Raw genomic sequence first — 27275 nt, 5'->3', positions numbered from 1 at the left:
CTGAGGCTGAATTAAATTTTTTGTTCATGACATCAAATTATTCAAGATTTTATGTGAGGGATCACTATCCCTCATTGCCTTTTCTCCATAAAAAGGAAATAGGAAATGGTGTTATGTTAGTTTTGTTTCGGATTTCACACCATTTCTTTGTCCATATTTGACTTCACACCATTTGATACTATCTGATTAAGTAACATGATGCAGGGATTCTAAATCGGTAGCAGCACTAACTTCTTCTGCAAGAAACTGTGAAAGCTCTCCCCCATATGAACCAGAAGCTCTGAGCTACAAGATCAGTTGCGAGACTTAAGATTGCTTTTTTAAGGCTTAAAGCTCCGAACTCAAATTCACAATTCACCTTGAGCTTTACCTACTGATCTTACAAAACAAAAATATATTATAACATTTTTTAACGTGCAATAATTATTAGGAAAAACAAGAACAATGCGTATGTTAGACTAAGAAGTAATATTATCGTGACAAAACTGTTTTTGCCTGTAGTTAAAGGCCACATGTGGTCCAAATCTTATCTTTAACTATATGCAAATTACCCTCAAAAATACATTTAAAACCTATTTACATTCTGCTATTAAGGCAATTTTGAAAAACCCACAAAACATTATTACAAAGACTGTAAGCCTGCGATATTGATTATAAAGCTTGCGCAAACCACACCAGCAATATCGATATGGTTTGATAATTCTTGTTCAAACAAAACAGCATTCAAAACAATGAGGATTAAACAGGCATAACTGATAAAATTAACAAATTAAAATGAACATAGACTTTGACCATAAGCTGAAACAGATAAAAATCTTTCGAGAGATATCGGTCTACTACAAGATACCATCGAGATACTATATCTTGAAATACGAAACTCGTCAAATCTGTTATGACGATTTCAAGCCAAACAGAGGCCATCTGCCATTCAAATTCAAAACTGGATCTCAGAGACATTTGGTCACCTCTGCATGTGTCTATCAAAAAAGAAGATAAAATAGTTCCTTACTTTGATTAACACTATAGCAAAACACTTAAGTCTGTGACGGTTCTTAATTCTGACAAAGCCGACGCCATCATAAATTTCACATTACTTATAATAGCATCAGTCGATGTATTTTTTCTAAAATGGTCTACTATATACTAGCTAATATAACGTTTTTAAAATTTTATTCATACAGTTTATATATTGGCTGCATCATTTCAAAGAAATTTAAAAAAAAATACATTTTTATAATACAAGCTTTATTATTGTTGACAGCTATTTTCACATCTTTATTTTCTCTTCAAGAGACCTCTATTTCTGTAAAGCAAAACACTAATAATCTAATTTCTAAATAAGAAATCATTCTAATTCTGATTCTTGTAAAGAAAAAAACAACATATCATCGAAGGTTTTAAGGATAAAATCATAGACGTTTTGCCATTATGACCATTGTTTTATCAATACTCAACATTTCTTCTCTTCCAAAATTTGTTGCATGCAGACATAAACGATTATGTAAATTGAATTTTCTTGTGAGACAACCAGAAAGTTGTGAAAGAAAGATTTGATTGGTCAGTCTGACATGTTAATCAAACTTGACACTCGAGCCGCTGGTCACCCAGCAACGATAGAATTTCGCAAATATAATCCTGAAGTGCTAGCCTTGTATCTGACATAACGTCTGCACAAAACGGAGATAATTCTTACAGTTTTTGTAAGTAATATGAACAGCTGAATATGAACACTTCGAATAAATATATTCTACAAATTACATGAGCAGATTTTGATAATTATGATTTGAATCTAGAAAAACATGAAAAACCAATTTTTAAGACTTATCTAAATAGATGGTAACAAAAAAAACAATTTGTCAGGATGAGTAACTGAAAACATAAAATCAAATTTACAAATAATAAAAAAAGACTTAATAGGCTTATCATGTCTGTTTTAAAAAACTATGTACATGTATAACGAAAAAGAGTTTGCATTAATGGTTATATTTTAAATATTTTTGACAGAATTGTCTACAATAAAAAAAAACCAAGAAAAACAGTGCTCATTCCTTCTATTCAAACAGTTTAAAGAGAGGCAAAATGCAAAACACCGGGCAAACTTTCGGAGACATTCTCTAATAAATTACGTTTCAATCAAACGGAACTTTATCAGTCATTCGGCAAATAGAGGTGTGCTACAGTGACATGAGTAATGACATTGTGATAACTTTTTTTTTTTCGGTTTGTTAAAATATCTCTAAATATGTAAGATATTTTGATGTAAGTAGTAAAGTTTTGTACTAGCAATTTGCACTTGTCAGTTTCAAATCTGAGTTACCAGTCATTTTGTATACTAATCTTAATCAGCATTTAGCATAATGTTTTTCAGCTTTAAAATATTCAGAGACAAAACAAAATTTTGAAACTATTTTTTTTTTCAATTTTTTTCTTTCCTGACTATTGACCTTCTTTTACCTTGGACACTAAAATCAATATAAATTGTGCCATCAACATTAAAACTACCAGCAGACAGGCTGAAAAATCATTGTCAACATCAATAATGGTAAATAAACAAATGCTATTATATATTATGGTCCTTCAAAATTTTTGCAGCTTTAGCAATACCCCGAGTGTCAACATCCTGTCTGAACTACCATCTGCCATTTCAAACAAACAACCTGAAGTTATTGCAACAAGAAATAAGGACTCATAAAAATATTGGTTCTGTAATTAATCCAACAGAAAAATATTAGTGCTTAAAGACCCGTGTTAATTATTGATGACAGGTGTCCAATATTGACCATTGATGGTACAAATCTGTTCAAGCCATCATTGTTGGAATAGTATCCTAACAGGAAATCAAAACATAAACGATATTTATAATTATGGACCATTTGCAATATTATGTTAAATGACACATGGTCATCACACTAAGCTCAGGTGAACTAAAAATGACAAAACATCTTTGAACAAACGAAACTGAAAAAGAAAAGTAGACACAAAATCTTGGAAAAACCATAACTGCTGACAGATAAGAGAATTGTTAGTAGTATTTTAGACAAAAAATCCTGGATTTAGACTTTACAGCAAAAGCGAAAAGTAAAAAGACACAAGGTCCTGTTAGATTTTACAGCAAAAGCGAAAGGTAAAAAGACACAGTCATGGACAAATCATTAAATTCTTAAAAGGAGAGGAGTAGGACACAATGTCTTGTAAGAAATGAATTACTTAATTACTAGAACAGTGAACTTTAGGCAATTATTATTACTATTATAAGGCACAAAATCTTGGAACCAGTATTACTGAAAAGACACAGTCTTGAAGCACATTTCCCGACATATTACTGAAAAGGGAAAAGTAAGACACAAAGTCCTAGGAGCAGAATTTAGGGAAAAGGGTATCAATCAAGTAAAAAATCTTGGAAGAGAAATGACTGCACAGGCAATAGTCAGAACAGGATCCTACAGAGTCAGTGGCAAGAGAAGAGATTTTTAGTCTACCAGCTCATTAACAAAAGGTTAAAAGCAGGAAAAATTATAACTTAAGGACCATAAAACAAAAAAAATATGTTACTGAAGCACCTGTTACAGTGCAGGTAACTGAGGGTCATTTCATTGACCCTTTTTTTAACTTTCAAAAAGCAGTCCCTTATAATACAGCTTTAATATATAAAGACCAATGTCTCACCAACTAGACTTTATTTCATTTTGTTAAGTTACATTACAGACCAGACAATTATTCTCAGTGAATGACAGACCTTACATAGATCTATGAATCTTGGACTGAGACTAAGACCAATGTCCAGATCTTAGATATTAATGTAATCCCGATTTGAAACAGACATGTTATCCGCCAGACAATAAGAAATCAATTTACTTCAAATGAATAATCCGGTTTTTTTCTCAACAGGCAAAAAAACAACAACAGATCACAATGACAATAAAGGTCATCTTGACATTACAGCAAAAATCCTGTAAAAATGTATTAATTAAATTAATGGTCTTTTCGTGCTTCTGGCAAAATAACAGAACAGAACAGAACATTTATTTTATTAGATTTGTACAAAGTACATCATCAATAACTCAAAACACAATTAGATAAGGCTTTTAGGGGAGGGTAATATTCACAGTTAAAGTGTTTTGTAGACTTCTGGGGGCGAAATGAATTTCTTATTTTCTTATTTTAAGTGTGAACCATTTTCATTTTATCTTTAGAGCCACTTTGAACCCAGATGAAATGATGACCATGGTTGACCATGGTCACTACGGTTTTTGATGGATGACCATGTTTTAGCGTGGTCAACAATCAAATACTATGGTGAAAACATGGTCAGAATCATGGTTAACCATGGTGAGATAAGATAAATTATTTTATGGAAACATACTGAATATTCATGAGTGCCTGGTAAATCATTTACAAGCAAATTAACTGCTTAAAAAAATTCTAATAATTAGCCAACCAAAAACAAATTTGATCCAAATCGCACTAAATGTTGACAAAATTGCCTTATAAAACCCCTGACATTTCATTCATCAAAGAAAACCTTGTATTGTATGAATTTTCTATTTATTAATCTGAGAACAGGTGGTCAGTATTGATTAAGGTGGTGATAATGTCCCCAATCCCAGGCTGGCCGTAATCAAAGCTTCTAAGCACCTTAATCACTATTGATCTTAGAATTATCTCCTCCTTATGTGGTAACACAACTATAACACTGAGGTAAAAGCTTCTAACAGGGAACAATAGTCTCTCCAAAATCCCCATAATTTACCTTAAGGAGATTTTTTTCCATGCTGAAAATTTTGTTTCTACCTGAAACAAACCTAATTTTTTATATCTTATATTTAGAATATATTGAAGCACTGTATATTCACCAAAATATGAATAAAATCTGAGTTTGCAGCCCATATATGCTACTAGGAATTCTATCACAAGGGTGCACTTTAGCAGAGTGATAAAATTAAGAAATAATTTCTAGCAAAAGAGTGCTTTAACACTATTTATGCACGATGGGCAGTTATATGTCCGGTGTAATAACTGCACGAGGGCATAGCCCGAGTGAAATTATTTGTATGACGTATTACAGCTCGAGTGAATAAATGGTGTTAAAACACTCTTTTGCTATAAATTATTTCGATTCTAATATGTCCTTAATTTTAATCAGAAGATAAAATATAGAAGCGCTCTTTCTTGGTCACAACAAAACCTTAACATGACATCATTCTAAGCATGTAAGAGTGTTTTAATAGAAATAAGCATACTAGAATAATATATATGCATCTGAAAGACAATGATTTAATTCAAGAGTGGATATATATTAATGAAATTTATCCTAATATGGTATTAAAAATTAATATCTATATCTTTTGTGATTATCCACCAAATATTTGCCAGTTTTGTACAACCTTTTCTTCCAGCATGCCACTATTATGACATCTGGTGCTCTGAAGTAAAAACTGTGAGTAATCTGTAATTTTGTTGTATAATAACATTACACATTTTAGTCTTCTTTGTTTGATCGGAAAACAAAAACTGTACTATGAAAAAAATCAGATCTAGTAGTCTTTACATAAGGTCTGTACTAACGAGGCACAAATTCACAACTAAGACCTAAGCTCCATGGAATGCAAGTTTACCATAAATTTGGAAGTATCTTTATATGAAATCAATAAGAAGAAAAACATTATTCTAACATGATCTGATTCATTTACCTATAATACCCCAGTCACACTTACGGCGCGGATATCTACGTCTAGCTACGGACAGAAACGTAGTAATCCGTATCGATCCGTACCTGAGCCGTACCTCAGAGTAGTCATTCGTATTAATCCGTACCAAAACGTGTTCAAAACGTATTCAAAACTTATTCCAAACTTGCAAGTTTGAGCGAACCGTAGCCATTTGAGTGTGACTTTAGGCCAACTTGGCTGAAACTTATTCATCCGTAGTTAAGCGTACTTAAACGTAGTTATCCGTGCCGTTACGTACCTCGCCGTAGCTGAACGTAGTTATCCGAGGCTGCTCGTACTTAAGCATAGTTCAACGTAGTTTACCGCAGACCCGTCTATGCGCTGGGCAAGTTGCAAGGCGCAGTAAAACGTAATTCAACGTAGTACCTCGTACCTATCAATACTTATTCGCGTCATGTATTGTTTTGTTTGTTTCCTGTTTCTCACCATTTTTCCCGTATTAAGACAATTACTGCTTCGTAGTAATACACCAACAGACTAATCCTATCCACACCGTACCTCAACATGTGGACATATCCGTATGTGTGACTGTAGCTTTAAACAAAGAAGGCTGAAAATAGTGAATTATTATGCAACATGTCACAATTATTATGTCATAGCGTCGAACGGCATTGCAGCGCTCTGGAAAAGAAACCAATTGAAAACAGGCAAATATTTAATGAATGTTGTCAAGGATGTACTTTAAAATCCTTGGTAACATATTAGAATTGAAATAATATATCTCATTTAGTAATTTGCTCTAGATAAAATCATTGTTGTTCAGATGCGAATTATTATAGCGCCCTCGTGATATAATTCCTTCGCATCTGAACTCCAAACAATGATTTATTCAGCGACAAATCACTAAATAAGATATATTATTTCTTAAATATCATGTCTATTAAAACACTTGAAACATTTTGGCTTCCTTTCATATTGGATTTTGGATGTCATGCATTGTAAATAAAGGGCTTTAAAATGTAAAAAGTGAAGCAAATGAGACAGCATGCAATTGTGGTTACTTGAAGTATCAATAAAATGACAAAAAAACTACCATATAAAAATGAATCATCAAACGAAATGTAAAAAAAAAGCTATTTTTATGGATTTTTCTGACAGCAAATTGTTAACCTTTAGACTGCTATTATAAGGAAGTTTGTACTAATAAACTTTGATAATGTGGCAGTTGAGTCCAATAAGTCCAGGGGTGTTCAAAGATAATTTGTCATAGATCTATTGTAAAGCTAATATTGGATTTACCTGTATTGGAAAATAAACAGCCTCGATTGTATTGAGGTCAACTGCCACATTATCAAAGTTTATTAGTAGGTTTGTTTTGGTTGAGGTAAACAGTTAATGATAATTATATATGGTGATCTGAATTTGGGGGGGGGGGGTTCATCAGAATTGCTACTGACAACTTCCCCACATTACAAAACACCAAAGCTCGGTAAACACACAACTTTAGACAGCTAATCGTGAATACATCGGTATGCCTCATTTCGGGAGCATCTGAATATCTCCCTGTGCAGTTAGCCCTTACCCTGCTAAATTTCTATAATGAACTTGTCCATCTTTCAATTTGGACAGTGCCATTAACTGTTAAAAGGGGTACTTACCAAAAAGATACTAACTGAATGGCGAACAGTGCAGACCATGATCAGACTGCACGGATGTGCAGGCTGACCTTGGTCTGCACTGGTCGCAAAGGCAGAATCACTTAATGCCATCAGGCTAAGTGTTAATGGGCAGAATTCTTTTCATATCATATAAAGTATTCTGCCAAAAACAATTTTGACATCATCTGATTAAACAAGAGGAATTACGTAGACAACAACAATAAACTTAAGTTTGCTTAAAGCAACGTCATTAAAGTATTTTTTTTTGTATACAAAAGTGGGTTTGATGTTTAAGGAACAGATTGCATGTAATTATTTGAAAAATGTTTATCATTCATTGTCCAGGAATAATTATAAACAGGTTTTGTGTCAATACACTCCCAAAAATTGTCAATGTGGTTAATTTTGACAAACCTTGTACCATATGTTGTGGCAAGAGTGTCAAAACAATGTAAATGGAGCAAAAAACATCCTATAGATGGCCGATAATAAAAGTTTCGTAAATATACCAAAGCACGCCTTTGGGCATTCTATAAATGTGTTTATAATATGGATAATTTATAATATGACTGAAATTATAGCCAGTTTCCAAACTTTTTGAAAGAAAATTTTCAAATTTTTCAGGAAAAACGTCGCACAAAACATAATTAAACCTATAAAATTAAGAAGCTATTAGGTAATTATTTCTATTGCTGTTTACTACAGGATAGTTTTCCAGACATTCTGGCACAAAATTTCTTAATCTTGTTAGAAAACCTAATAATCTTTGCATTCAAAACAAATCATAAAACCGGACCCAATTGTAGCCGATCACAGATAAGTTTGATTTTTGTAATACGGTAATTAAAAACCATTTAAATTATGATAAAATGAACGATTACCCCAATAGTTCAATACTTTCATAAACTGATCAGTGTCAAATGACTTTAGAGCATTCATTCCAATTTAATATGGTGTACCAGTACTTTCAAATTAATCCAGTCTGACGCCTTTGCTGTCCGCATGTCTTCAAACCATTTGATGAAAAATTAAGCCAGTTGAAAATGAGAAATAATTAATGTCTTTTAAGTGCATGTTTTTATTAACACTCAGATTACCACTTCCATGTCATATTTCTTCCAGAGAAGAACAGTTACTATTCTGTTGAACTATGTCTAACAAAAGCTCAATAGTGTTTACAGAGTTACAGACGCACTGCCTAAGGACATTTTGCATGCTACCCTGTAAATCTCTGACCTCCCAAGTCTGACCTTGACCTTATTGCTATAGTGGATTTCAAAATCCCTTAAAGAATTAAATATCGCAGAGTTATTAACTGAACATGAAAAATCGTCATGTGTGTGAAATGTCATCTTAAAAGTAGGGTAGTATCAAAATCCCTCCAGGAATTACTATGCACCCTATTTTATCTTCATTTTCTTTATTATATTCAACATATTTATCATATTCAATTTTTTGAAATTGCTTTAACTAACTCCATCTTGCTTTTACTGGCATAATTATACTGTTTTGACAGAAATACCATGTAAAACATCCAACTGAGATAATCTTACTTCACTGCCCTTTAGTGTTTAAACACAATTAACTGTCAATCTAGAGGTCTGTGGTTCGAACTGGAAATTTCCAAGATGCTTCCGTGTGTCATTATACCAACTACATGTGCAAGGCTAGTATCAGGAATCTTCCCAGGACTAACACCTTCATTTGTATCAGCGCTATACACCAGGCACTTTAAGAACAAGGCCAGAGCTACCTTTAGTTACCCATGCAGCCTGTATCTACAAAATTTCTCTCCCTCTCTCCTATGGGGCTTTAAAAATTCTCTCGCCTATTCCTGTGATCAGACTGCTCTTATGAATTTGGTGCCCTAAGTGGCTGCCTTTATTTGTAAAGCACCTTTGAACCCTTTATAAATCATGAAAAAGGTGCTGTAAATCTATTATCTACATGTATATACATCTCATTTAAACATGCCTATAGATAATGTTTATTGTTATTTTGTTTACTTTGACCAACAAACATACACACCAAACAAAAACACTTCCTCTTATAAATCATTAGTACACTAAATTTTACATATTATCGAAACCGAAATATTATGTATTTCCTTTAAGAAATATTATCTAAGTTCTTTATTCTGGTTAAATCTAAATATAGTAAACAATACCGCTAATATCGACTTTACCTGAAATGACATTTCGCTAAAAGCTGTCTAAATTATTTCGAGCATTTAAATCAAACGGTATGACAACCTTATCAGAAATCGGGAGTTCAAACTCAAATAAAAACTTGAAAACATCAGATAACAGGTCTACTTTTATCTCTAAATATTCAAAATGTTAGCGACTTCATGTACAAGGTATAATTTAAAATTTTCAAATCCTGTAACAGCATGACTCATATTTACTCAACCATATTTTACGAGACTAACATTTTTTGGATTTGATTGCATTTATGAACTGTAAAAACCGTCAAAAACTTCAAGTTTTTGTGGTCGTTTATGTTAAGTCAGATGTTTACATGTTTCATCCATGACACTAACATACGTTTTTAATAGACTTGTAAATAAACGATATCGAGTATCAAAGACGGCTCAAATATCAACGCTGGCGTATTCAGCTTCTGTTTTGTAGGGACCGTATAATGATTAAAATAACTTAATTGAAGTTTGAATATAGTCACCATAGGAACAAATCTGCCTATCAATCAGCAGAAAATGTGTGTCAGACAATTCAAGTATTTTGTTAATGACTTTGTCGATGTACCGCATTTGCGGACGACTGTATCGACTTACTCCTTTCATTGTCTGGAAATATAAAGACCTATTTCATACCGAAACACCTGAAGATTCTGTTTTATTTACAGCAGTTCAAACACTCTTTACGTTATTATTGCTACTAAATAATTTTTCAAACCACTGCAAGATAGATTGACGCTGTGACACTTCGATGCACTGAAACGTGAATAAAATATCAGATAAAGCCATTCAATGTTTTCGCATAAATCGTAAATACAATGCAGTTTCTTTGTGAAGCGAACTGAGATTTAGCTCTCCGATAAATTTGTTAACTTGAGTATACAAAAGTTTTACTAAATATGAAACCAACAAAAACATTGATCATTTCAAAGTTGAAAAACTTGATGACAACTCAATTGCTGAAACTGACATGCTGTATGGAATAATAAATGCCATTGCCCCATTTTGCACGACAATAGATTTATGTCAATTGCGAAATAAGATTAATCACTCTAATCTCTAATTGAGCCATACCATTTGAAAACCAACATAGTGCCTTTGCGACCAGCATGGATCCAGACCAGCCCGCACATCCGTGCAGTCTGGTCAGGATCCTTGCTGTTTGCTAATGGTTTCTCTAATTGCAATAGGCTTTGAAAGCGAACAGCATGGATGCTAACCAGACTACGTGGATGCACAGGCTGGTCTGGATCCATGCTGGTCGCAAACGTACTATGTTGGTTTTCTCATGGCGCGGTTCAATTTATTCTCATTGCCATGAGAGAACAGAATGCTGCCTGTGCGCCTATCTAAGTTGCTACATTGTATGTTTTTGATATGACATGGCTAGCTGGGAGTGAACCCAAGACGGTGGCTTCTGCACAAAAAGATGACACTCTACCACTTTGCTCAGCTTTCTGATGCAAGTACTGAAGTCTTTAAACTGTTCAATAAGAATTATCACAAAATACTAATAATTATCATTTTAATTAAGTGAAAATGAAACAGTACCAGCGTGTGTCCATCCCAGCTTCAGCAGTCAAGTTTACTTTGCAACATGATTTCTGATTGGGATAATAATCTACAATCTGACTGGGGTCAACCTGCAGCTGTATAAACATATAGGTTGTCAACTTGTTACAATTTTATCTGTACTTTTTAAGGAAAAATACTGAAATTTGCATAAAAATGACAATACAAGAGTGATGAGATGAATGATAGAAAACACTTAATGTTAACAAGTGTTAAATTTCTTAGCACCCGGTTAACAGCAAAGAAAAACTGTGATATACTGAAAGTTTACATAAAAGTCATATTTGTCCCCAACGTTCATGGTAAAAGTTACAGATGAGCTGAAATGACTTTTAAAGTGCATAATCGCTAGATTTAACGATTAAATCACACCAAGGCCAAAACCCAATATTATACATTATGCACATGACTGTAATATTACAGTGACCTTTTGCATGATGACCCTGTCTTGTGGCATGCGGTGGGTTTCGGACCAAGCAGATGCTGGGCTTTGTCGCCTTGTGCTTGTTAGTCTGCTGTAGTGGCGTTTCAGGGATTGTGGTTCTGGTGCTTTGTACAGGCTGTTTAAGGGTGCCTTTGGTGCGTACAGAATATTTTTTATTTATAAAATTACGTTCATAGAGATCATTTTAATTATCAGTGATAATTAATCTCCTGTAACTCAATTATGAGTGACCACCGCAGCATTACAAGTGTTTTTGTATGCTCAAGGCTATACTATTGATGACAGTACTATAAGGTATGAAGCTGATGGCCACAGAAGATAATATACATCATCCCAAGTGTCCATTTAGATCATTTTGGACACCATTGTAAACTAAACTATAAACTTAAGATGACAGATGTCATATGATATTTATCTTAACAAAAAACATTTATCATCCATTAAGGTTAATCTAAACAAGTGTGTTTTCAACAAGAATTTTACCTACAGGTAACTAGTCCAAAATCGTGACATAGCGCTTAGTTTTTCAGAGGATTTATTTTTCTTTCTGTTTATTAATGTACAAATGATTGACTACTCAAAATTAATATACAGGAATTTACTTACAAACTGCACTCTAATATTATATATACTTATAGCTAGGAATGACTTTTTAAGCACTTAGCTGTAATGTCTTGTAACTTACGTACCATGTAAGATTATTTCAAGTGACCTTACTCCTGTATTATAATTGTTGGTCCATAGTTAGTTTATGTCATTGCATGGCCGTGTCTATAATTCAACTTCAAGACTACATTTTGGTGAGCTAAAATCAAAACTTGAAAAACAAAACTAAGAACATTCATTTCTTAGATCATATAATAACACACTTATTGAAAGTCTTCCTGGTGAAAGACCTTCGGATTATTGACCAGGAAGACATTCAATAAGTTTTTGTTTTGTTACACAGCGACGCATCCACACAATTATAGGTCATACTGCGACTTTCCAGCTTTGATGGTGGAGGAAGACCTCAGCTGACCCTCCGTGCATTATTTCATCACGAGCTGGCACCTAGGTTACTAAGAACCATCAACCTTCCGTGAGCCAGCTGGATGACTTCCTCATATGAAGAATTCAATGCCCCGAGTGAGGCTGAAACCCACATCGGTGAGGGACAAGTGATTTGAAGACAGCGACCTTAACCACTCGGCCACAGAGGCCCCACATTCAATAAGCGGATATATAACTAGAAAAAAAAATGTGTTAAATTATATAAATTTTTTTTGTATCATCTAAGGAAGCAGCAAGAGAACAAAATTTTAAATCATTCACATTAATATATGTTTAACATAACAACTTCCTATTATAGAAAGAATAGTTGTCTCTAATATTGCAAATGCAGAAATGTGAAAAAATTCCCTATGACAGATGGTCTATATTCAGTTAAATATAGTGAAATTTTATTAATATATTATGCAAAGCATAAATCCCCTGCTTTGAAAAGAGTGTGAAATGCCAGGGTATCTAACTTTCGAGAAGGTATTGAAGTACCCTGTATCACCTTGCCCTGGACTGCTGCAGACAATAACATTCTAGTCAACAGTTCTAAAGCAACATGTTCACAGTTTTTTGTTGTTGTTTTCTTGTGTTGTTTTTGGTGGGGGGGGGGGGGGGGGGGGGGGCAAGAAAAAAGAAGAAAAATCATTATTGTATCTTTTTCTGTTAAACTTCTTGTCACATAGCATGCTACATGTACACTACATCAGATCTAAAAACAGTAATTTATAACATATGTATAATAATTTCTTTATTCATTAATATAACTGAAATGTGGTTCATGGTTTTAAAAATACAATGAAAATAAAACATAAAGAATGACCAATGTCTCCAGGAGTCTCCTGCATTTTTCCAAAATGTATTAAACCAATGGGGTGTTTATTAGTGGTCATATGGTTTTAACTGATACATTTCATGAAAGTTTACTCTATCTGTGAACCAGTAGCTTTAATTTTAGTCAAGATAATCAAGACTTTTGTTGTAAAATCTGTCTGGCCCAGATAATGGGATTAAAGCTGGTATAATTGTTTGTCACAATGTGTCAGTAGTTGCTACCAGTTAGGTATGACACAGTAACATGTGCAATAAAAATGTCAAACAAATCTATTAGGTTTTCACTACTGCATACAAATGGGTCTCGCCATATTTAACTCTGCATGACACCGTTTGACAGAAGCAAGTCCAAACCAAAGCCCTTTGTTTAGTTTCTGAATCGGTATGGGGTTTTACATGCATATGGAATTTTGATACTAATTTTTTGGGTAAAAATGTACAGTGGCTTTGTGATCATGGAGTCAATTCAACATATGTGTAATAGTCTAATAGAGTTCCGCAACTTCCACTTAAGCCGGTGTTAGGGGGGGCAAAGGATCTTTTTACAGATTTTATTACAAAGGTTTCAATAATAACTTCAGTAGAAGAAGGAAGTTGCAATGTAGATTGAGGTCTGAGACTTAAGTTGCGTGTAGCAGATGAAGTTGTAAATGGGAGAACTTACAGCTATGGCTTCAGACCACCATCCCTCAACCCCCTCAGCCCTTAATGGAAATCCCTGAGCATAGCATATTACAGAAATACAAGTATATCAATGCCATGTCACAATATATAGAAATATACATGAATGGGTGATGTTAATGGTACCTTGTTATTGTTCAGATATTTACTCATATAGACATTGACATCAAAGAATGAAATAGATACAAGACATGAACTTGGAGAACACCATAAGCTTAGGAACTGCACAAGTATCCTGGACTCATTTTCATTTTTTTTTTTTTTTTTTTTGCATTAGCACAGATAAAATTAACCACCAATTTGTAGAAAAAGAGCTTTCCCAAACAAAAGTCAGCAACCCATCTATAGAAATATAGAAATACAATTTATGTCTGTTCTTGTTCAATGGTTTCATGAAATTTCCATTCAATTTTTTTACAATTTATTTTTTTATTCAGTTAAGGTTCTTAAAATTCCATTTTGGTGTACATTTTATAATATTAATTATTATGTGAATGACTTATAGTGAAAATTTTTGGACACTTCCTTATTTAAACTAAAGCCTCAACACAATTATGGCCTCTCAATGGGATTTAACTGATTTAAAAATAAATGTATGTCCTATAATGACATTTCTTTTCTAAATTTAAATATAAAAAGGATCTCTCTATTTAGTTCTTTCATATAAAAAAGTTTACCATTTTTGTAGTTCTACTATTCTGAGACAGCATTAATTATAATTCATTTTTCAGCTGGTTGCTGGGATGGCAACTGTAAAACATCAGAATTTTAAAACAAGCCATCCTGATAAGCTAAATGAGTAAGGTTACCATATTTGCACCTTGCAAAGGCCATAATGTCACAACTTAACAATCAATAAGAAAGATATTTCCTTATTTCTTTTAATCAAAAATTCCACCCTCGAGTGTATTAAAAATTTCCTCTTACTGAAGCTTTGGATTTCAAAGCTTTGACTTTTAATTAATATTCAAACATTCACTCTGATCAGTAGAACACCTGGTTACTGGTACAAATTGACACATACCTATATACTATATAGTGTATACAAGTACAAATCTGATAATATAAATCTTACGGATCTTCGCTTGTTTCGCATCCAACTTAAAAACAGCAGCACCCAGCCCATTTATTCTCTTTGATATTTTCTCTGTCCGTTCTACAACTTTTTGGCACTCGTCTGAGAGGTCACAGAAAAGATCATCCGCGTGTCGTACCAGACTCGAAAGTTGTAAAAGAGCCCCAACTATAGCGTTATTAGCCACTGTAGATAAAACCCTTTTTCTTTCAGATTCCTCATCCTGCGGGACATCATGAGCCCCTAATCGGCTGGGTTCTATATTCCTGCACCCAAACGGCATGTTTTAAAATTCCAACACACTGAACCTCACATTTTAATCACCGTAGAATATCACCTGTATCGTATAAACATACTGTCGCCATTTCAAACAGTGCGACAACTGAATGAAGTTTGTTTCGGCTATTCTATCGATAGCGTTTACCACGCCGGTAAGTAGTAGCGGTCCCTTTCATCTAAATTACTCTACCGTAAATGTGTGTCAGTCGGTGATTTGTTTGACCCAATGACCGCAGGCTCTCGGAAAACCTCTTTAATTTGGATTTTACAAGAAAAGAAGCAGACAAAAACGGTTAAAATCCTACCGATACATTTGTTAGAGATGCACACAGTCAGGAGCACCTTTAGGTGTTGTAAGCTTCTATGTGCCGTAGGTCATTAAGCAAGGTACAAATTCCCGCCAAATATTAAAGACAAATTAAGAAATGTCGCAGAAATATTGGAGAAATTTCACCTGCTCTAAATCAATACCTTGTGTATTTGGCGCCAATTTCTGGAAGAAATTATTTTTTATTTCAACCGCACAGTCACGAAAATCAATTTGTAAACCAACATATCCAACAGCTTTTATTAACAATATTTTTTTTTATTTTCTTGTATTTGAATCTCCACAGACCTTCTAGCTAGGCTAACTGACGCCAATTTTTAGAAACCATTTTTTCCCTCTATTCTATATTTCTGCCTGTGATGTCCCTAAAGACAGAACGGCGACTGCAATAAAATTTGACTGACAGTGCCATATTTAATAAACTGATAAGATTTTGAATTTTGTAACAATCTGTCAAAGACGTCGCCGTCGGCGGTATCAGCTGATCTGCTTCACTTTTTATGATCTAAATGACATCAATATGACAATTGACTAATTATGATACAGTAGCTACTTTAATTGTTTTTTTTATTCCGTCGTTGTAAAATATGGTAGTGAAGCACAAACAAGCGCTTACGAGTTACCTCCCATCCTAAGTCGCACTACTGCAAAGACATTTGACAAGTTTATAAGCCAAGGCAGCATTGCAATTACGCAAATGTTTTCCACAATCGTCATCAACATCATCATCATCATCATCATCATCATCGGCGATCGCCTCAATCCAGAAGAGCACGAGTACACTTGCGACTGAATTAAAATAAGTTGTACAACTGTCTCTCTTACATGTTTTAAAGATAAAAACACTGACAGAACATAGTGCGATTACGTTTGCCCATTTCAAGTGTAGCAGAAAAGAAGCTGACCGTATAGGAGGATTTTGAGTAACAGTCCACAAGAATTTGTACAGCATAGTGCACGGCTAGTTCCACCACCAAAAAGTGACGATAAAGCAATGAGCTGTGGTGCAGCTTTCATCGCCGAACTTATTTCGAAAGTCGGAGAATGTAGTGCTATATGTGCGATATTCGACTAGACAGAGGTATCATTACGCACAGTCGACTGATCCAGGCATCAGTCTGAGATAGATGCACCATTATTATGACATTACTTCAGCTCATCAACCGAAGGAAAGCTTCAGGTCATGACAGCGTATCTGCAAGGATACTCAAAGACTGAGCTGAACACTTAGCACCAATCTTGACCATGATATTACACCATTCCCTCGACGAAGGCAAGATTCCGTACGAGTGGAAACTAGCCAATGTCACAACAATTTACAAAAAAGTTTTCAGACAAGATCCAGCCAACCACACACCTGATTCATTTACTAGCCTATGTTGCAAGGTACTTGAGCACATTATTTCAAGCCAGAAGCAACTTGACAATACAATATCCTCCATTATTGCCGGCATGGATTGAGAGCAAAGAGGAGCTGTGAAATCTAGCTACTAACACTTTTTCATGAGCTGGCTTCATCAAGCGGATACAAACGGATACGATAATCCTGGACTTCAGCAAGGCATTTGACCGAGTCCCACACCAACGGCTGCTGAAGGAAGTCCACCGTTATGGCATTATACGTCAAACACATAAATGGAACTGACAGGACCCAGAGAGCATTCGTTGACGGTCAGTATTCAGAATTGTCCCCAGTCATCAGCGGTGTCTCAAGGGATGAATACTAGGACCATCCTGTTCCTCATTTTCCTGAAGGACTACATTTAAGAACGCGCCTCTTCGCAGACGACTGGTTCAACATGCTACAACTGCTACAAAAAGATCTGGATACACTGGCCAAGTAGGACTTGACATGGGGCATGGACTTTAGAGTGCCAATAGAGTGACAAGGTCAAGATCACCATTACAAGCACAATACAGGCTAATAGATGTATACATCGGCACTGGAGCGGACATCAAAATATCTCGGTGTAGATAATTATACAGTCTGACCTTTCATGGAAACCTCACGTTGACAGGGTATCCAAAAAGTCTACAAACATGCCCGGCTTTCTACGACGTAACTTGCATAAGACCAGTCGGGAAAGAAAGACACAAGCCTACAACATCTAGTACGTTCCACTCTTGAACAGTGCTCGACTGTTTGGAACCTACACCAGAAATCACTGACCAAGAAAATAGAAATGTTACATCTAAGGGCAGCTCGCTTTGCTACAAATCGGTATTTTAACACCAGCAGTGTGTCCGTTATGTCAGGATTCATGTCATCACTATGCTCTACAATTTGTGACCATAGACCATGAGGACTACCTGGCGCCGGCGAATGTCTTGCCCAAAATCCTCACACAGCAACAGATACCTTCCATATCGAACATCAGCTGACTGCTACAAGTTCCGCTTTTTCCATTGAGTATCCTGCTAAGGAACTCTCTGACCTTCTAACTGGACTCTGTCACAGCTACTAAGTAGCTCCAAACGAGGGCTTGAGCTATTCGTCCTGTCACTGCCACGGTAGTCGAACTGGTCATGTCCTGATGGTGTGAAAAGTACAATGTAGCTGGGTATCACTTTTACACTATTTCTTTTTCTGTCTTTTACTTAGCACCATACACATTTGACCATTCTACTTTTTACTCTCTTTGTACATTTGCTATCACAGAATTGTCAAGTCTGACAATATGATGTACAAATGTACATACAGATGAATAATATGTTGAAATGGAGGAAGCATTATCTACATTCGGTTAGGCAGGGGTACCGCATCACTGTGAGATAAATACACAATTATCACGGGTAGAAGCAATATTATATAAATATCATATGGCAACGTGTGTGACATTGATATTGTCAACCCGAGGGCAGAATGTCACCCGAGGCGAAAGCCGAGTGGTGACATTCTGTTTCGAGGGTTGACAATATCAATGTCACACACGCTGCCATATGATATTTATTTTATTATACCGAACAAAATTAAGTACATAAAAAAGTAAAAAAAAAGTTTTTAATTCATTTAATTCAACTGTTTTAACTTTTGTCTGAATCGTCTGTTTACACATTAAACAGTGACGTCACTACTATATGTGTACAAGGGAGGCAATCATTTCATGATTTGGCTGAAAACATTGAAGCAGTTATTTGCCCTTATATGACATTCAAAATATCAGCGCGGTCACATGACATGACAGTCACTTTCGCTCGGTCACGTGGCAAAAAGTTTGAAAATGTGTTTGATAGTCATAATATCTCTTTTATGGGTAATGGGATTTTATCATTGTAGACAAAAGTGAGGTATAATAATCTTGCATACCAGACGGGGATTTCCGGTATTTTTACCGGTGCTGGAAAAATCCATCTTACACCCCGGGGTGTAAGATGACTCTCGTGCTTTAAATGACGTATTACGAACTACATATATGTAGAAGATTTATGTAGTTATTTATATTCTGTTTCGAAAAACGGAATAAAAATCCGATACCTTGACAGTTCCTCTTTGTTCCTGATAGTATATTTCTCGATTCAAAACACGTTATTTTATCAAAAATTCATAACGTTACGCTGGAACTGATAAAACAAAACCGGAACTAAACATTGTTATTTGTCTTTGAAACGTTATGACGTCTTTCCTGTTTACGGACGTTGATTTCCCGCGCTTTGTTTAAATACGCTGCTATAAGAAATAGTTCTAAAAAGAAAGCCGTTCGACTGATTTTATTTTTATTATTATATCTTGATATCGGTATGCAAGAAAAAGATTCTGTCACTGGTTATAGGTGCAGATGGGAATATCCGGCTCTCGGATAACTGTTTAGGCGGTAACTCGGTAGGAACCTCGTTACCGCCTAAACAGTTACCCTCGAGGCCGGAAATTCCCATCTGCACCTATAACCAGTGAAAGAATCTTATATGATGACGCAACTGACAGAAAAAGTATTGTCAGATAGAGGTTTGACTGACCCAAGCAGCAGTGTTAGATGTGTTGACATAACTGACACGGGGAAACATTGTGAAGTATAGTTATTCAACTGACCGAGACAGAATTGTGAAATTGTGATGAAACAACTGGCAGGGGAAAGATTGTGAATATGCATGCTCAACTGACTTAGGCAGATTTGTTTGAATGTATGCAGTATTGCGATGACACACCTATCAGGGAAAGCATTTGGAAGCAGATATGGCATTATGCGTACTTAACTGACCTAGACAGAATTATGCAATGCATTAAGCATTGTGATGAAACAACTAGCAGTTCGTAGTAGGGAAGTATTTTGAAGCAGAATGTATCATTATGCATTCTCAACTAACCTAGGCAGCATTGTGTTGTAATGACACAAAATGACTCGGGGACCATTGTGAAGTAGATGTAACATTATGCATACTTGACTGACTTAGACAGAACGTCACGAAAGACATGGGACAAAAAAGCATTATGTGTACTTGACTGATCCACACAGAATTGTGAGATAGATGCAGAACTGTGATGAACTGTCATGGTAAACATTGTAAAGTACACGTGCCATTATGCATGCTAGTACTCGACTGACCTAGGCAGCATTGTGATTGCGATGAGACAACTTGCACGAGAAACATCATGACGTGGTAGCATAATGCATATACGACCGGTCTAAGCTGAACTGTGAGATACACGCAGCATTGTGATGAAGGTATCGCAAAGTGGACTGCGAGACACAGGTTGTGTTATATATATTCCACTGTCTCTAGAAGCCTTGTGATCAGGCAGCATTGTAAGATTGTAGCATTTTGACACGAAATTTATATTGAAATAGTTGTTAGCGGTGCACATATTTGTCAACCCAGACCACATTGTAAGAAAGAGACATTACTGATAGGGGAAGCATTTTAAGATAGAGATCAGGGCCCGTATTCATAAAGCTCCTAAGGAGAAAACTTAGGAAAATCGTTAACTTTGTAAAATTTCCTCAACAATATAGCACAAAAGAAAATTGTAAACTTTATAAGAGTTATTGACAATCTTCATTACTATGCCAGACTCTATGAGACAATATTGTTAGACATTCCAAATATCTCAACAATTGTCCACAAAATGCTTTGGAACTTTTCCCTAAGTTAGTCCCTAATTTTCCCTAAGGAGCTTTATGAATACGGGCCCAGATCATAGTATCATACGATTCGACCCATCCAGGCAGAGATGTGAAACATAGATAGATTAAACTTTATGACGCATCTGACGCGAGAAAGCTTGTGGTAGCATCATGCATAACTTGAGACAGATGTAGCATTGTCATGTCCAATTTGATTCGTAGATATGTACTGTACTTACTCGGAAACATAATGTTAAAGGAAATGACTAGAGTATGATTGTTAGACAGAAATAGCATTGTTTGAACGAACCTAGTTCGAAGTGCATTGTGTAACAGAAGTAGACTAGATCTATCATTGGATGTGATTAATGCCCTCCCCATCCCCACTCCACGCCCTGAATAAACATATTTAAAACAAAACTACATGTATAGATATGTGGGGTAGGGATGAAGAGGTATCTCAAGTGACATTAACTTTTGTAAAATTACCAGATAAATTGTAATAAGTAAGGAAAAAGTATTTGAAGGTGGAAAACTTTTTCCTCAAAACAACCCAAATATATATTCTACACGTATATTTTCTTCATAATTAACATGTGTTTGGCAATTCATTTAAAACTGTTGAAGTACTTTGCTCCAAAACACAAAATTAAGAGGAATGAGCGTCCACATGTGCAGTGTCCCGATTCGTCTACCCAAGAAAAATATATGTCACGCATTACTATACTTCATGAAGATCAACAGTAGTTTCATTGCAATCCCTTAAAGATTGTTTTAAGTAGTTTGCGTCACAAACTTTACGGGTACGGGTGACCCAATACCCTTTGTAGTTTGCTCCACACACATTTTGCAAAGGAGCAACCAAACGTATACACAAACTTCTTTTTTCCAAAGGTTTAAATATCAATAACATAAATAACCAGGGAAGTAGCATCGAAATGACCAACTTCCTCGATCTGTAACTACTTTACTAAATAGGAGTAGGAATGCTACTTACTCGAGATGTTTTCTGTGATTGATAGCACTGCGACTGAAAGATTATTTCGAAGCTCAAAGAGTTAATTATACTGACATATCCAATGCCATGTCGGGTGTAAACGTGAAAGTTCATGGAGCAAACATACAACAAAGTCATGAAACTGTTTTATATATTGACTGGGAATGTTGCAAATTTATCGAAAGGCATATGAAGTATGTTTGCAATCGAATCGGGTAGGAGAGATATGTACCTTTCGAGAGCATTGAGTACGCGAAACGACTGGTGTCTTTTTTACCGAGGAATATCTGAGATAAATATACCAAATGAAATATGCTGACTAATTCTTCTTTACAGAGGTTGATAAGATTGTCAAACTGAATACCTACTGAGCACAGGAATTCCGATGTTTATGATCAAAAATCAGTTCAATAAACATATATTTTGCGGGTAAATCGATATAAGACTTTAGGTGTTACATCTGTATTTTTAATAATCTTCAAAAACAATTCAATGTTCGGACTTGTCTCGCGGGTAGATACTGGACCGGGTGTACATTGTTTCCCACACAATACCATTGCAATGCTATACAAAACTATGATAAACATTTGTAAATGATGTATTGATCTGTAACCTAGAACGATTTTTGCACAATTTGTCGTGAATTCAATAAACGTCAACGATCAAATGTGTTGAACAAGGCTGGAGAATTATATATGGAATTAGTGTTAAAGATCCCAGAGGGAGACTTAATTGATGTCGAGCATTCCGATACAAAACATGATTAGTGAACTCGCATTTAATATTGCATGTTAAACTAGATTTGTTTCCGTAAATCTAAGAATAAATAGTCTACGTAAATATATATGCAGGAATTAATATATACAGGAATACAGAATATATCGTTACACTAGGTAGTTAGGATCGAGTGACAACTTTGAGGACCTATAACACTAAACTTTGTATTACATTTGCAATAAAAACAGGAATATATACATTAAGGACATTGAAAGTTTGTGCAAATAAACTCTTATAGACACAAGTGAAGGTTTAGACAGGGAGTTTATCTCTAGCTACTGCACAAATGACGAGGAATGTTTACGAAAGAAGTCTGAATGATATATTTCTATTGATCGTTGTATGTAAATAGTAGATAGTAAAACGATCATAAAAAGTGTGGGTCTTTTAATGAAATATTTGAACTAAATCCAGGTGCCGCCTGGTTGAATGGATTTTTTCAAATGAGATAAATTGGTTATTCAAACCTTTTATTGTGTAGGTAATATAGCTTTAACGCAACTTACTTATAGTATTATAGAATATCAACCAGTATTAATGAAAAGAAAAATCGAATTATTTATTTGTAAACAACGATTTTGAACGGATTATTCATGTTATAAAGTCAACCATTATCTTACGTAAATTAGTAGGAGTGCAAATTTGACGAATGAAATTAAAGTGAAATCACCACACATGACAAATTAGGCTTCAGATATGTAAAACAATGCAAAGTGAATGAGTAATGTGACAGATATAGGTGTTGATTTCCTATATAAAACCGTTTTTTTCCCTTAATACCACATACAGAGGTGTAAAAACGTGAAAAAAGATACCAACATTTTTTGTTTGTTTTTATATAGACAGCAGTGTATAAAAAAATAGAAAAGGAATTATTTTTGAGGTGGATTTGTTAATTATTACGCAGCAGACGAGAAAAAAACTTGCCACAAGGATGTAAAATCAGCTTAATCATCGAGATTTCGATTTGCAAACCAATCGTTTTATTCCCGTAAAATTGTGTCGAAGTTTACAAAAAACAACACAATTACATTGGATAAAAATGTCGAAAATGTCATCAACCACTTCGCTGATACGTTATGACGACGAGCTCAAAAGGCGTCTTGAAAAACTTTCAAGAACGTATGACCTCACTACCATGAAGATTTTCATTGCAGTAGAATGCCTAGGTTGGTTATAGATATTGTTTGTTTACATTTATTTCTGTATTTTACTAATAGTTTGTTGAAAAATATAACATCCCTGTCTGTACCATTGAGAGGCTGCAATGCTCGTAATTGGAGACAAGAAATACCTTCCGTAAAATTCATTACAATTAATGTCATTTTTATGAACAAATAAATTTTACACGAGTAAACAAGTATGTTTCCAGGAAGCTCCATTTTAAGAGTTGGAAAAAAACTTTTACATTCTACTAATGAGATTTTGATATATTTTCCATATTACATTTTCATTTTTTTTTTCAGGCGAAGAACTTGTCACCTGCACGTATAACGCAGGGAGAAAATCAAGGTGGGAAACCTTTCTGCAACGCAAGGAAGCATGTCGTCTGGATCTTCACAAGCACGAGAAGAACAGGAGTCGATACAGAGAATTCCTAAAGAACGTGTCCAGGGAGCACCAGGGACAACAGTTCTACACCGCTATGCTTCAACTGATGAAACACAAGGGAGCAGAAGACATGTTCAAACAAATCACTCAGAAATCTACAGAAGCCAGTGAACAATCATTTTGTGGAAATCTCTGCCGGCTGTTTGAAAGAAAGATCGAATCTTGGTGGGAGATTTTTGAAGCCGTGGGCGTAAAACTCACAGGTCATGTGAAAGTTTCAAACTTTGTCCGAGTGCTTGCCGGCCAGGTTGATGCACTCTGTTGCAAAGATGGTAAAACTTACGCTATCAATATAAAAGTTACAGGACTAGATACACCAAGACCATTAGATATTGCTGAACTGGCAATGTGTAAAATACTGATCATACAAAACGGTCTGGCAGATCCAGCAAAATTGAAAATGTGTTTGTTGATTCTGCACTTGACGGAAGAGAGACCAATATTGCGGCTGTGGGAGTACATACCTACAGAAGAGATGGAAAGATCAATCCGGGAAGCAGATATTGACAAAGTGATTGATGCAGGTAAACTGAGTCAGTATCATGAATTCTGGAAAGACAATGTACATCAAATTGGAAATATTGGGGGTGACCAGATACTGTAATTCCAAATTTTAGGTTAGATAGCGAATTCATTAAAAAATGGCCTGGACATTAAAGGCTAGTATGACAAGTAAAAACCGCAAAATAGTCTGGTGGCTGTGATGCTTTGGTTTGGTGGAAGGAAGCGTTATGTTCACAAAACAATGCATGTGGGCGTATCTTCTCAATTCACGCATTTGTATATCATTTGACTGCATGCGTAATCAGTTGATTTAATGTGGCTTTTGCAAATAATAGTGTCGTTGTTACCGATGTAAATTGCTAATGAAGTAGTGGACCTCTTTGCATATAATCCCCATAGACTCGTATTAAATATTCGTTTAGGGATAAAGACCAATTTGTTTATATGAATTCAAAAGAGATACCTAACTATAAAAAATCAATATCGATTTGAAACACTGAACAATATCGGCATTTACAGCATATATATATATATATCCGTTTGATCGTTATACTCATATTTCATATCGTATTCCGTTTGATATTTTAATATACGAGCTGCAAAGGTAATGAAACATTCATATTATTATTCATATTAAGGTTGGTATCAATTTTCGAACTTTTAATGTGGTCGGCTTATGGAAACATTACGTTGTGCTAGAAATAACGCATGTTTTCATAAATTATCGTAATTACTCCAATTTCTCAGTATTCTTAGTGCAATGTCGGTTTAGACATTGAATATTTTGTGTTGGTCAACTGAACAATTGTTAAGGAACAATGCCAGGCAATACTTTCAAACTGGATACTTTCAACATGGTACATGACCGTTTTTTAAGCTTGCACGATGTTAACTTTTGTTGGCCGTTAAGGAGGTAGGTTACCTTGTTACAAGGGTAAATTCGAATTAGTTGAACCGTAGCATTTTTTTTTATTTTGTGTAATATGAAGTTTTAACTGCTACAATCTCAATTTCGTTTGTCTCTGTCCCTTCAAGTTCAATTTTTATCCAGGTTTGAAGAACATGACCCTCCAAAGGTATTTCATATTGAAAGAAGAAGGAAAATACGGATATTTAACACTTTTCAGTGTATCTTAGTTTCATTGATATCCGTAGATGTCTGCATAATTGATAATTTTACTAGTATGCACGTTAGCTTTCTAATATAAGCTTAAAATGTATATGTCGCGGGGCTCGTGTTTCCATGGTAACGCATTTTCTCTCATTTTTAAACAACTATGTATAAAAATAGGGGTTTTCGACGGCTTCAGTGCCATTCTGTTAATGACCGACATGGAATATTTGGGTAATATTATTAGCAAAATACCAAGCACTTTACACGGTACCCTACTTTTCTTAAAGTTTAAAGTAACCATGGCAACAGAGATGTTTAAAATAGCTTATATCTTGCTTTTTGTCGTTATTTCTTATAAAAAAATATTGAATAAGATTATCTTTCTAGTTGATGTAGCTTTAAAACGTATTATTTCTAACGTAAGTTATATTTTCGTATTATTTGCATTTATTCAAACAAATTTCACAGCTTAGAATACTGACAGCAGTACCCCTTGTCTGGCATTTTTCATGGAAAAATCGTTCAGCATGCTTATATTATTCTCATAGATATAGTTGAAATGAAAATAAAAAGCCGAAGCTGTGTTTCTTAAACAGACCAGTGTCAACGCTTTTGAATTTTACATTTAGATACATAGGTCACGGGCTTCGCTTCCATGGTAACATCAATTCAATTCAAGAAACCACAATTTTCTACTGAAATTTGAACAATTTTAGATCTTAGTTTTAGTATATAAGTAACAAATTATCAACGGAACCTGAAAAATAGGTATTACAAACAAACTGCTAGATTTTCTATTTGGAAAATGGCCGTAACAAGTAACCTTTCACCCAACTATATTCCAAAAAACATTGGTTACCGTCGCCCATTTTCTTACATTCCGCATAACATTTTAATATAACTACATAAAAGAAGCAAAATATTGATTATTATTCAGAGAAAAAGACTCATAAAAAATATTTCAGCAAATAATGTTTATTTGAAAATAGTTAAAGTATAGATATTGCACAGAATAACGTATTTTCAAGATAAAAGCTATTAATTTTGCGCGGTAACTGACACGTAACGTCATGACGTCAGTGACGTCATTTTAAGGCAACATTGTTTTGAAGCGTTTCTGCGGCAATTTATTCATTATTTCTGCATTATTAAACCATAAAGCATCAGATCGAAGACAGGTTCATGATTTGTTTTCAGAAGAATGAATATACAAACACATTTAGTTTGTCGTAAACGTCGTCGTAAATCGTCATGTTAGCTTCCGGTTGGACATGCGCACATACAAATATGAAGGTAACCTACCTCCTTAAGGTGTTTTTGTTGAGGCTAATGGACAATTCGTTTTGTATGATACACTCATTTGTCTACGCAACCTTACATTTGTTAAACCACGTACAATTTCTAAGCAGTAAGAAATAAAGTGTTGTAAATTTGTA

General features: G+C 34.8%; 2 protein-coding genes across 2 annotated transcripts in view; one reads left to right on the top strand and one right to left on the bottom strand.

The window, feature by feature from the left end:
* LOC128556275 (uncharacterized) overlaps nt 1–15611 on the bottom strand; it is a 71590-nt gene extending 55979 nt beyond the window's left edge. Inside the window, exon 1 of the mRNA XM_053540804.1 lies at nt 15170–15611. Coding sequence (XP_053396779.1) covers nt 15170–15452 — 283 coding nt within the window. The 5' untranslated portion in view covers nt 15453–15611. The remainder of the gene's footprint in view (nt 1–15169) is intronic.
* Nucleotides 15612–22340: 6729 nt separating this feature from the next.
* On the top strand, nt 22341–27275 carry LOC128556274 (uncharacterized). The gene is made up of 2 exons (XM_053540803.1): nt 22341–23779; nt 24077–27275. The coding sequence occupies exons 1-2, from the start codon at nt 23653–23655 to the stop codon at nt 24823–24825; spliced, it is 876 nt and encodes a 291-aa protein (XP_053396778.1). The 5' UTR covers nt 22341–23652; the 3' UTR covers nt 24826–27275.

The sequence above is a fragment of the Mercenaria mercenaria genome, chromosome 4 (genome assembly GCF_021730395.1).
Source record: "Mercenaria mercenaria strain notata chromosome 4, MADL_Memer_1, whole genome shotgun sequence".
NCBI classification, from domain to species: Eukaryota; Metazoa; Mollusca; class Bivalvia; order Venerida; family Veneridae; genus Mercenaria; species Mercenaria mercenaria.
Note: the sequence above shows the minus strand (reverse complement) of the source record. Positions and strands in the feature narration are given on the sequence as shown.

Excerpts from the sequence above, each read along its gene's own strand:
- LOC128556274 (XM_053540803.1), top strand. The coding sequence starts at position 23,653 with ATGTCGAAAATGTCATCAACCACTTCGCTGATACGTTATGACGACGAG. Across the intron at positions 23,780-24,076 it reads CATTGCAGTAGAATGCCTAG|GCGAAGAACTTGTCACCTGC; the intron begins GTTGGTTATAGA and ends TTTTTTTTTCAG.